Raw genomic sequence first — 12,328 nt, 5'->3', positions numbered from 1 at the left:
GTTTTCGATCGAATTTTTTTATACGTAGTGTAAAATTTAGCCATTTTCGTCCAAATTTTTTTATGCCTAGTGTAAATTTAGCCGTTTTTGACCAGAATTTTTGATACGTAGTGTAAATTTAGCCATTTTCGGCCGAAAATTTGTACCCCTTGTGAAATTTTGTATACATTTTGAGTACGACCACCTCGGTGTTTTAGTCCAAGTTTCGCCACTGGGCTGTGTGAAGTAGAGAGAGAAAAAAAAGGATGCCATTGACCTGTCAACTCAGTTTGACGAGCGCCAGCACCACCACGTCTTCATCAAATGTGGGAACCAAACTCACCTTTGCCCAACGTTTAACAGAAGTGGGAATAGGGGATGACCATTTGAGGGGTGTGAAAGATCGGTTCAACCCCCCCCCCCCCCTCAATCAAATCACACATTTGTTTTTCTATAATTTAAACTATAGAAAATAACTACACCAAAGTAAAAGAGTGGTTTGAGAACATATATAACTTGAAACCCGTTAAAGCCACACCAATTCGATTGTTTTCTTATAAACCCATTTTAATCTGATCCAGTTTTAACCAATGTTGTAAAACTCACTAGGCGGTTCTTAGACGGCCGGCCCCCTCGTAGGGGAGTACTCGGACATGATAAATATAACATAAAATAAGTATTGAATATTATATATGTGTCAAAATAAACGTAATTCATATGAAAAAGAAAAACAAAATTCAAAAAATTCATGTTTTGTTGTTATTTTTAATTTCTTATTAAAAGATAAAAAGAATTGTGGCCGAGTTGACATTGGGGGCCGAGTAATTCCGGGTACTTCGACTTTTAACCGAGTTGGACCTTGGTGAGTAATGGTGGCCGAGTTGGGAAAAGGCGACAAGGTTGATGTCCGAGGACCTTGGAATCGCCGATTCCAAAGCCTTGAAATCCGACTTTTACAACACTGGTTTTAACTCCCTTAAGTTGATCCGAACTAGAGGTGCACAAAAAACCCAAACTCGGAACCCATAAGGAATGAATGGGAAGATAGAAAAGTTGGAAGAAGAGAAGATTATTTGCTTAGACGCATGGAATTGGCTAAGCATTTTATTTGAACAAAATATAGAACCAAAATGGATGGTTAGTGTCTATTACCAGTTCTTCCTCCTGAGTTGAGACCAATCTATCATATAGATGAGGATAAACTAGTGACCTACCCGAAAAAAAAAACTGAAACTTATTTTTTTAGACTTGGGTTTTTAATACCCTAACATGAACACGGCCCTACCCGTGGGGTACAAATAGGGTATGACTTTCAATGCTGAAACCCGAACCCATACTCAATCTAAACCCGATAATACTCGATACTTGGTTCTAGCTATACCCGAAACCCGGGTTTTTTACATACCCTAACCGGTTTTTTTGCATACCCGGATGGATATTAGTGTTTGTGCACCTGTCTGTATGGCACTTGGCAGTGACGGTGTACTTGCGCACATATCTAAGGTCGTTCTCCAACGGATCCTTTCTGGAGCACATATTTGATATAAATACTTGTTTAGAGCAGCACTTTTTGATATACCAAATAATTGAAACACATAAAATATATGTTTTTTATATCATTGTTTAGTTGTTTGTATATGTTCGAATGAACTTTGAAGTTTATATGCAAAAAAATGGAGTTAGAATAAAACAAACGAAGCAGGCCCGTTGACAAAAAAAAAAGCTGCAGAAAAAGGGTTTTTTTAATACCCTCATATACCTGGGTATTGAAGACCCAGTTTAATACCCGACCCGGTACATAGGGTATAGTTTTTCAAGCCAAACTTTCGGACCCGAAGCCGAACCGGGGATTGCTAAATACCCGATTTTAATACTTGATCATACCCTATCCTGATTCCACATCCGAACCCGGGTTTTTCTAATACCCAATCTGTGCCCCTCTAACGGGTCTTAACATCAACCCGGTTTGGCACAAAATCCAGTTTTGTGCATTATAACAACTTGTAAATTAGGCTTATGAACAACACCCTAAAGCCCAAATATACATATATGCATTTAGCCCATTGATTTAAATCCTTTAGATTATCCTGTCATCCTCAATTTCTTCTACCTCCTTATCCTCATTCTTCAACAATATCTTAATCACCACCACCTGCAACCCACAAAATCCATCACCAAAATGTACAATTAGAACCCAGGTTTCATGTTCATCATTATCATTACATGTATGTAGCAGTGTAACACACACCATGTCCTGCTTACTCCCACAATTCAAGTGCTTACCGGATTCTTTATTATTCAAATCCCACAATCATCATTCTCCAATTCCACGTAAAGCCTACACCTTTAGTTAATTTTTAGCTATTTACGCCACCCATTTATGCTTCATCATTCATTTTTATTGCGTCCAATTTGGGGTTTCCAATTGTTTGCCCATTAATTTTCATTGTTTTATCAATTTATCCTCAATTTGTAGCTTTTTATAATTTTCACTAATTTATTCTGAGTACCCAATACGAGTATAAAAAAATTGGCCTTATGTATAACTTTTTTTACACATTTTTTTGCTCAATTATAAATAAATATTCAAATTGCTAAATTAATAGGCTTTTTTAAAAAAAAAATTAAAAAAATGATCCAATTAAACATGAATTTTCAATATTTTTTTAAATTTATCCCTAATTTGTTTTTTTCTTTTAATAATTATTATTAATTTATTTTCATATTCATCACCAGGCCGCCGTCTATGAGATTTCGAGTGCCCAATACAAGTATAAGAAATGGCCTTATGTAACTATTTTTTCCAGATTTTTTGCTCAGTTATACATAAATATAGAACTTGCTAAACAAATAGGCCTTCTTTTAAATTTTTTTTGACCCAATTAAACATAAAAAAGACTAATTGTTAAATTACTAGACCCTTATTTTGCTTAAGTAAACATAACCAGAATAATTGTTACTAGGCCCTTTATTCAGATTTTTTGGGCCCAATTCCAACTGTTAATGTTTCAAAAATATTTTTATATGTCGTCATCATCATCATCATCATCATCATCATCGTACTCAGTATATCCCACCAATAGCAATGCTATGGTAGGGTCTGAGGAGGGTAAGATGTAGACAGCCTTACCTCTATCCCATAGGGATAGAGAGGCTGCTTCCGGTGAGACCCCCGGCTCGATAGTAGTTTTGCATCAAGCCTTGGACATAAGGCACATAGCACTCAATCATCGGGACACCGGCTGATTGGTGCATGTGCCCTTGTCTTTTGGCTATCAACGCCACCACATGATGCCTGATTAACCTTCCGCCACTTTTAACGTTATTTTCATGAGATTAGTAAAATAATGTCAAAATTAGTGCAATTTTACTTTTGCCCACCCGAGGGTTCACACATATATACACATATAAAAATATTTTTATATGTGTAAAAAAAAATTTTAAATTTCGTGCCCTCCACCAAAATCGTGCCCTAAACGTCTTCCGAGCCCAGGATGGGGTCTGGGCCAGCCCTGAATCATCACAAATTATCTGTTTAATATAAAAGTTGATTAAAATGCAGCAAAATGCAGAGGGCCTGTTTTTTTACTGACCCGGTGCGTATTATCGACTACAGCACCGCCTGTAACAACGGAATCTACGGTTATTAATTTGGAGAAGCTGCAGTTATCATCTTTAGAAGTGCATTCAAATTCAGATGCTGCTGACAGACAATGGTCATCTTCGTCGTCATCGTCATCATCAGCAACTGGAGTGCTTGATATTGAAAACTTTAAGCTGCCAACGTTAGAGTCGCGTGCAAGTTCGAGAAATGGGAGTAGATCATGGACCTATGATGATGCAGTAGGTAAGGTTAGAATCATTCCATCTCTCTTTGAATGATAATTTTAATGCATTCATTATATTAGTTACCTTTGAATCTTTGATATAGGTAAATAAAGGAACACATTTACCTTCAGAGAGTGAATTTGCAGCTGCTGCTGAAGCAATTGCATTAGCAAAGGCTGCAGTTAAAGTTGCCAAAAGTGCAGCCGAAATGATGATGAATATTAAACAAAAACCTAAACAACCCGAGCCTGATAACTCCATAAACGGACCCGGGTTACAGATAGAGGAAACGGAACCGACAGTTGAAGAACTGAAGCTTATAGAAGAACAATTATCGGCTGATATAGCTGTGAGGTCAAGCCGTCAAGTGGAACGGAAAGAACGGAGGATTAGGGCGGCAGAACGGGCGGAAGCTCGGGGAGGCCGAGGGCGGCGTGCCGCCGTGGTGGTGAAACCGGGAGCGAGTCGAAGGCGCAGTGGTGATAAAAAGGATGTTTTTGCTTTTTTGGGAGGGATGACTAATGCAAAGCTGTTAACTGCTACTGAGGAAGTAGAACTTTCTAAAGGGATACAGGTATGAAATAACTAATCCATAACCGAATTACCTGAACCCAGTTTAAAACCGGTTTGGTTTTTATGTTTCTTTATTCAAAAACTGAATTTCAGGTTTGGTTTCGATTTTGCATGTACCGAAAACCCGAACTTTTGGTTCGCTTTTTGTTTTGAATTTATTGATTATAATTTTTATTTTGAATGTTATGTAGTGTAGCCCAAATTTTTATGCCCAGTTGTTTAATTGAAACGTTAATTAACAAAGAAAAAGTTTAGGTTCAACATTTCAGGTCAAAACTCATTATCTTGGGTCATTTTTTTCCGGCCCAAAAATTTCTGGCCCATGTGACGAAACAAAAAATAGAATCTGTACTGAACCTTTAAAAACTGAAATAAAAATTGACTTTTGCTAATGATTTTATGGCTCATAGTTGTTTTTTAAATTTTAGGCCCATATGTATAATTATCAATTAAACATTCCTCTAAAAAAATGTTTAGGCCCAAAGTTTCAGGCCTAGAGTCATTATTTGGGCCATTCTTTTCCAGCCCAAAAGTTTAAAGCCCAAATGGCAAAACCCAAATCGCTTTTTTGTCAATTTCTGAAGCGTTTATTGTTATTATAATTATTATTTTTTAAATCTATTATTGTCAACACAGGACCTATTGAAATTGCAAGTGGTCCATAAAGAGCTGTCGGCCCGTTTTGGGGTCGCTCCCACTTTTGCAGAATGGGCTGCAGCGATAGGCATCGATCAGACACAGTTAGGTAGACGTTTACATTATGGTGAAGAATGCAGGGACAAAATGGTCAGAAGCAATATTCGACTCGTTATTTCTGTTGCAAGAAGTTATTATGGAACAAAGGTCCATCTTCAGGATATTGTTCAGGTATGCTTTCGTTTTGTTATGGGCTAGGCCTGTTTGGTCATAATTTGAAACAGGCCGGGTTGACCCACAACCACTTTTTTTACCAGCCAGGTAGACGTTTACATATTTAAAATTTGGCCTAAATTACCCAACCAATATAATTTATGGCATATAACACTTTTAAAAAAATAAGATAAAAGTAAATGTTTTAAACGGATGAACCCACAAACCCGGCTGGTTGACACGAACATGACCTGCTTAGACAAGCCTTTCGACCCGAACCCATTTATACTAAACCCAAACCCACGAATTGTGTTAGATTCGTATCATGTCAGAAATTCACAACCCTATATTTTCGACATTTGATGACGTGGATATTATTCTCAGGAAGGTATTCGAGGCCTCGTGAAAAGTGCCGAAAAATTTGATGCTTCAAAGGGTTTTAAATTTTCAACATACGCGCATTGGTGGATAAGGCAAGCGGTCCAAAGGTCACGTGCTGAACAAAGCCGGATAATTCATGTTCCGGTAAGAATAACATGTGAGGTCTATATGTGTCATTTCAATGCTTTGACTAACCTGAAAATTTTTCATTTTTCTTTTGATACAGTATTATATGGTAGAGGTACAATCTAGGGTGAACGAAGCCAGGCATCGATTGGATAAGCAGCTTGGAAGACAACCGACTCGTGCAGAAATCGCAGTCGAAACGGGCCTTTCTGTTAAGAAGATTCAATCTGCAGAACGGGCCCCGAAGCCGGCCCGATCTATTGATATCCCTATCGGGTTCGATAACAGTACCAAGCTCACGGTTTGTCCTCATTTCTTACTTTTGTTGTAACTAGGGGTGTAAATGAGTAAAGCCGCTTACTTGAGTCGAGCCGGGCTTAAACGAGTTCGAGTATAAAAATAAGCTTGTTTAATAAACGACCCCGGGCCCGAGCTGGCTTGCGAGCCTAAATGAGTCTATTATTTATATAATTTTGTTTAATATATCCAATATATAATTTTGTGATAATTATTATTAAATATAAAATTATAAACATTTTATATATAAAAATTGTAATAAAAAATATGTTAAAAATAATTATAAGTGTATATTAATAAGTAGTAAACGAGCAAATCCGAGCCCGACCTTCACTTATCGAGCTCGAGTTGGCTCGCGATCGAAGCTTGACTCGAGCTGTCTTAAGTTAAACAGGCCATGCTCGAGCCTAGATTAGCTTGGGCTTGGCTCGGCTTGTTTTACATAACAGTCGAGTGGGTTAGGTAACGGGCCAATACGGGTTATTTTGTTACATGTTGGGTAACACACCAATACGGGCTATTTTGGTATGGGTCAGTGGGCTGCAACAATAATCAGACTTTTTGGCCTGTGTAGGATCTAATTGATGACCCTGACCAAGAGACACCTGAGGAGGTATTAATTAAGAAAACGATGTCCGAGGACTTAGGGAAGGTGTTGAGTACATTAAGCGAAAAGGAGCAAAAGGTGATTAGGTGGCGGTTCGGGCTAGAAGATGGTAAAACAAGGACATTGCAAGAGATTGGGGATGTAATGGGCGTGAGTCGTGAACGGGTCAGACAGGTTGAACTTAACGCCTTTCGCAAGTTAAGAAACACAGATAGAGCCGAAACCCTACGCCAATACTTGCCCCAATAACTATATGTGCAAATGTGTATAGGGAAATCTTCTGGGCCCGAAGGTGTTGGGGTTGGGTCAAGACCTCAAGTGACTGTTTTTACTTGACCCGAACCGTGACCTTGTTATGAGACGTTTAATTTCACAGGGTATTGCAAGACCCGGGTCCTTTTTGCGCCTTTTCTTGATAGTTATTCTTGATCCTCTTTTTGGCCATGGCAATGTTATTATAGACTAAAGCGAAGTAGTTTTGTTAATGGAACATTTTTTTGGTTGAAAATTTCGGTCATAACATTTAGGATTACTTTTAAAGCTTTATGTTTACAATTTTGAGCATTATACGGTCTAAACTTGTGAAAACCCGACCTGTCAGGTTCTTGGTTCTAATAAACTAGATCGTTTGTTTCCAGGCCGATTTCGGTCCAAATTCTGATTAATATCCCGTCTTTTTACTTGTTCGTCATTTGTTTCAGAGTTGAAATAGAAGTCGAAATCAAACCCTAACTTGTGAAACCCAAACCGTCAAAACCTGGATATAGTTTGTTCGGTTTGGTTTCCGCTTCTCATATTTGCACTTTTATGGTTCCAGTCTGGCTTGGTCTGATTCTTGACGAGCAAACCGAAGAAAGTCAAAATTGACCGAACTGTCCAAATAATTAATTTCACGGTGCAGCTTTGATGGTTTAGAACTTGCAAATGGCAGTGTTAACCAAATCGGCTGTTAAGCATTTACTTCTATTTTTCATATAGAAATATCAAGTTATGATATATAATATATTCATGAACATCCTTGTCACTTTTAAACTATCAACACAACATTTTGCTTTCGAAAAATAATAATTTTTTTCTAGAACCGTCAAACCATGAAAACTAGTTGGTTCAGTTTGTCTTTTCTCAAAACCGTAGTTTATGGTTCGAGCCATATTTTCATTAAAACTGGGTGAACTGGACCCTGAAAATCCTACCATTAATAAAATAATGACTTCAAGATTTGCCAAGAGAAGTGGTTATGCATAGACTAGAAGTTAGATTTCACCAAACTGATGTTCAAAAACACATCCAGAACAAGTATCATGACTACAAAACCAAAGAAAACATATCAACAAACACGAACACGAACGTGTGCAAGTCCTAATCCACATTAATCGGTTTATCCAAAGACGACCCGACTGCTTTATCCTTCAATTCATTCGGGAACTTGTCTTTAAGTATCTGAACTTTGAACTTAACAACACTGCTCTTAGCGCCGCCTTCCATCAACTCGAACACACATGCATCTCCAGCAGTAACATTGTTTTCCGACATGAACTTTCCCCATGATTCAAGTCCAAACTTTTTTATCACTTGATCACCAATGTATACTAGGTCCCACACCTTGTCGCGACAAAAGATTTGAGCCGGGATTGTGGCATTCGGAAGCTTATCCGACAGCTCCGGTGGAAAATTCTATAATTATATATAACAGATTAACAGATAAAACCTTTTGTCTGTTATGAAGAATTGTTAAGTTTGTCAAATGTTATTACTACTTTGACCTATGGATGTTAACAAGTAAAGCCGTTGTGAAAAGCCCAAATTGAGCCATTCTTAAACGAGTCCGAGCCTGAGCCAGAAATAAGCTTATTTAATGAACGAGCAAAGGCCTAAATTCATTTATCGAGCTTGAGGGGGCTTAGTCTTATTGCCAATAACAACATAAAAATACGGTTTCCCTGATGATGATAACGCCCAACATTCATCTCCGTCGACACCACTTTTGGTTGATTGTTTCCGCATCATTCTGGGGGACCAAAATAAACACTTGGGGCCTTGCGAATTTGCAGTCTGGGCAAATCAGTATTTATTAAGGACAAAATTTTGTCTTTATTACTTACTTTAAATATAAAAGATATAATAATAGTATATGTCTCTCTCACCTATTTTTTACTTTTTAAAGATTGTATGGATGTTGTAGAATTCATGATTGCCCCGGATTACAGATTTTAGTCGAACCGACTTGTTCCGAACTAGGTTGGTTTTGAGGCTTGGAGAGCGATTTTAGGCCCGACTTTCCACTTTTGATGCGTTGATTAAAAGAAACATTCCAGTGAAATCGGTTTATGTCAGTTTTTCATATACTTAATAGAAAACATGATAAATATAAAACCTATGAACATGTTTCAGAAGTGAGAGTAGTAACCACAAAAGAGAATGATGTAGACTACATGGTTGTCAGCTTGGTCGAGTTCTCCTTTAGGATGTGTAGTTAAGGATGAAGATTATGGTTCTTGAGAGGAACCCGGTTTAGAAGAGATGAGACACATAAAATTGTATGTGTATTTAGGTTATGATGTTAATTTATTATCTCTATATATACACCAAAGTGGAAACCCTTTATTAGCTAGTAATAGTAATATGGTTCATCAACAATTACCAAACTAATATATAATAAGGTATAAATAAAACAAAATGACAAAAGACGTTCTTTATGTTAAATCGTTTTTTAATGGACGTCATTTACAAAAAAAAAGACAGAAAACATCCTTTATGCTTAAAAGCTCTTTCAAGTTATGTCATTTGACATCAACTCAGTTAACTTTTATCGTTAAATTTGGTAATTACACATATTTATTTAATTGATAAAACTAAAAGAAATATTTTCTTTACAAATATCTCTCACTCTCTCTGTTTCTTTATTTCTCTATCTACTCTCCACCCACTATCCCTTCTACACCCACCTCCACCACCACATTAGACCATCCATGGCATCTCCACCACTACCAAACACGTAAAATCATCTGTACATTAAACTCTCTCTATAAACCACCACAACGTGCCACCGGACTACCACCGTCGCACAATCAGACAACCACACAACAACCACAATCACACTTAAGATATGAAACTAGGGTTTCCGGCGGACCATAACCACCACGCCATTAAGACCTGAAGAATAATATCGTAATTGAGGTTTTGGTATGCTTACCGTGTCAATCTCGAAGAAAGAAAGGAATTCCGTGTGAAATCATGCTTAAACAGTTTGAGATTTTCTGGATAAATGTTCATTGACAGAGCCATGGCGGCGCCTAAACCCTACCCTTTGTGTCGTCGAAGCCATTGCAGCACCTGAACCCTGCCCCCTGTTTCCGCCTAAGCCATGGCGGTGGTTCCTTCACTCATTCTGCCGTTGGTTCGATTGGACTTGGAACCGTTTTTGATACTACAATCACCACAATCGCTGGCAAAAGCAGATTCTCACGGTTGCCAGAAAACGAGAGGCAGATTGTATTTTTTAACGTGTAGAGAGAGAGAGAGAGAGAGAGAGAGAGGAGCTTAATGTGCAGATGATTTTAGGTGTTTGGTAGTGGTGGAGATGCCATGGTTGGTCTAATGTGGTGGTGGAGGTGGGTGAAGAAGGGGTGGTGGGTGGAGAGTAGAGAAAGAAAGACAGAAACAGAGGGAGGGAGAAATATTTGTAAAAAAAATATGAATTTTAGTTTTATCAATTAAATAAATATGTGTAATTACAAAGCTACCCTCATGTGCACTGCACATGACCAAATTTAACGAGAAAAGTTAACTGAGTTAGTGCCAAATGACATAACTTGAAAAAGCTTTTAAGCATAAATGATGTTTTCTGTCATTTTTTTTTCTAAAGGATGCTCACTGAAAAAAACGATTAAACATAAATGACGTCTTTTGCCATTTTGTCTATAATTAATATTTTGATTTTTATAATATAAATGATTATAATGGCCATATATAAATGCATATAGTTATATATATAATCTTACATTCTCCCACTTGGTCGAGTAATCATTTATTATGAGTATTAGGTAAGCCTGATCAGGAGTTAACACTCAATTTAGTTTTAAAAGTAAACTGGAGTAGATAAATACAGTCGTTGAATTGAACATCAGCTCAAGACCCCTATTAATCATACTGCAATCCTTATTAAAATCTAAGTAGTTATGATTAAAATGTTCAAGTAAGCCTTTTTAAAAGTTTGATTTGTATTTTAATTCGTCTATATGTCATTATGCATGCAGAACATATTAAGAGACGTACAAAATCAAAACTAAGAAAAATATAATTAGTCATTCATAGTATGATATGCAATTATACATGGTCATTAGTAATCACGTCTAATTTATTAAGCGCTTTCATAAAGACTTATGAGTGACAAACCATTAGTTGTTGAATCCTTAAGCATATCATGAATGTATTTGATACGAAAACTTAGATTCCTCAAGTCGTTTATAAACGAATAATTACTTTCATATTAAAATTTAATGCAACACCTCTCGAACTGTTACTATTTGAGAAAATATGGTAGCTGACTTTATCACATTAAGCCTTTAATATGTAATTTATATTAAGTTAACATATTTATGAGTCCATTGATAAATTTTCAACAACACTTATTTACAATTGTGTTATGATTAATCAACATGTTATGTCATCGTAACTTAGGGTGTTGTTTATCAGCTTATATGAATCCTCCATGAGGTATATTTATTTGCTGAAATAAGAATATATCCCGAAAATTACATTTTGTTATCTTGAATATAACAAAGTTTAGAGTAATAAATCGATTTGAGTTCTCACTTCTTCTTTTAAATTATAGTCTCTCGTTTTCTTTAAAGATATCTTAATACTCTTTTAGATGTTTCACATTAATCTAGTGTGTTGCAATTTTGAGTAATATCTGAACGATTATAGACTTGAATTTACATAAGGCTTACTTAATGAAGCATAAGGAAATAATCTATGTGATCCTATTATCCTCTAAACTAGAGCAGTATTGTTGTTACATGTTTAAGGAGTATCTCTGAGATCTATCATATCAAAGTATGTCTGAACAATGCTTTGACTTGTGTAACATATACCTGTCAGAAGAATGTCATCTATATAAGGACAAGCTTGTTTTTAGTTGTTCCCACTCATTTTGAGGTAGGTACATTAATCCACTTGATTTTGATGAAAATAATTGTATAAAGATTTCATCACATTTTGATGTTTGCATTAAACCAATAAACCATGTATGGATTTTATTAACTTACAGACTAAATGTTCTTTAACATTCAGTTTATAACTTTTAGGTTGTTTTCTGAACATATTAATATGTAAGTCGGTTATTAGAGAAAGTTGTATTAATGTTCATCTAATGTAGCTCTTAACTATTGTAAGCTAATAGAACAGTAATGATCCTTAAATAAATCTTTTGTAATACAGGTAATGTAACATCCCGAAACTCCTATGAATAATATTAACATATTATTTACGTTGGAAGAATTAATTTGAGTTAGTAGAAAAATAACAATATAATAATAATGATAAAAGGATGATAGACTATAATAGATGGAATTAATTATGGACTAAAGATGAAGATGAGCCTAAGGTCCATAGGCTTAAGGAGGATAAATACCCCTTAAACCCTAATCCTTTCCATCTCTATCCATTTTACACACTAGCCTACAC

General features: G+C 36.3%; 2 protein-coding genes across 3 annotated transcripts; one reads left to right on the top strand and one right to left on the bottom strand.

Moving 5' to 3' along the window:
- Positions 1-2,088: 2,088 nt before the first annotated feature.
- Positions 2,089-7,558, top strand: LOC143556252 (RNA polymerase sigma factor sigB-like). 2 transcript variants are annotated; one of them, XM_077045626.1, is made up of 7 exons: positions 2,089-2,310; positions 3,596-3,831; positions 3,911-4,381; positions 5,017-5,247; positions 5,614-5,754; positions 5,837-6,037; positions 6,608-7,558. In XM_077045626.1, exons 1-7 carry the CDS (start codon positions 2,229-2,231, stop codon positions 6,887-6,889), a joined length of 1,644 nt encoding a protein of 547 aa, XP_076901741.1. In that variant the 5' UTR covers positions 2,089-2,228; the 3' UTR covers positions 6,890-7,558. The 2 variants fall into 2 exon arrangements, with proteins under 2 accessions (XP_076901741.1, XP_076901742.1); XM_077045627.1 differs by having other exon boundaries at positions 2,090-2,310; positions 3,542-3,831; positions 6,608-7,557.
- Positions 7,559-7,999: 441 nt separating this feature from the next.
- Positions 8,000-8,453, bottom strand: LOC143556258 (B3 domain-containing protein Os04g0386900-like). The gene is made up of 2 exons (XM_077045629.1): positions 8,418-8,453; positions 8,000-8,314 (listed from the first exon to the last, which is right to left on the bottom strand). The coding sequence occupies exons 1-2, from the start codon at positions 8,451-8,453 to the stop codon at positions 8,000-8,002; spliced, it is 351 nt and encodes a 116-aa protein (XP_076901744.1).
- Positions 8,454-12,328: the final 3,875 nt, after the last annotated feature.

This window comes from Bidens hawaiensis, unplaced genomic scaffold, assembly GCF_021521415.1.
Source record: "Bidens hawaiensis isolate Kalapana, Puna unplaced genomic scaffold, B.hawaiensis_p1.1 tig00018487_1, whole genome shotgun sequence".
Lineage (NCBI taxonomy): Eukaryota > Viridiplantae > Streptophyta > Magnoliopsida > Asterales > Asteraceae > Bidens > Bidens hawaiensis.
Note: the sequence above shows the minus strand (reverse complement) of the source record. Positions and strands in the feature narration are given on the sequence as shown.

Bases quoted from the DNA above. Each gene is read 5' to 3' on its own strand.
- LOC143556252 (XM_077045627.1), top strand. From the start codon at position 2,229: ATGTCCTGCTTACTCCCACAATTCAAGTGCTTACCGGATTCTTTATTA. The intron at 2,311-3,541 runs GTAAAGCCTACA...ATTAAAATGCAG, and splicing joins TCATCATTCTCCAATTCCAC to CAAAATGCAGAGGGCCTGTT. The intron at 4,382-5,016 runs GTATGAAATAAC...TTGTCAACACAG, and splicing joins AACTTTCTAAAGGGATACAG to GACCTATTGAAATTGCAAGT.
- LOC143556258 (XM_077045629.1), bottom strand. From the start codon at position 8,453: ATGGCTCAATTTGGGCTTTTCACAACGGCTTTACTT. The intron at 8,315-8,417 runs GTTAACATCCAT...ATATAATTATAG, and splicing joins TTTTCACAACGGCTTTACTT to AATTTTCCACCGGAGCTGTC.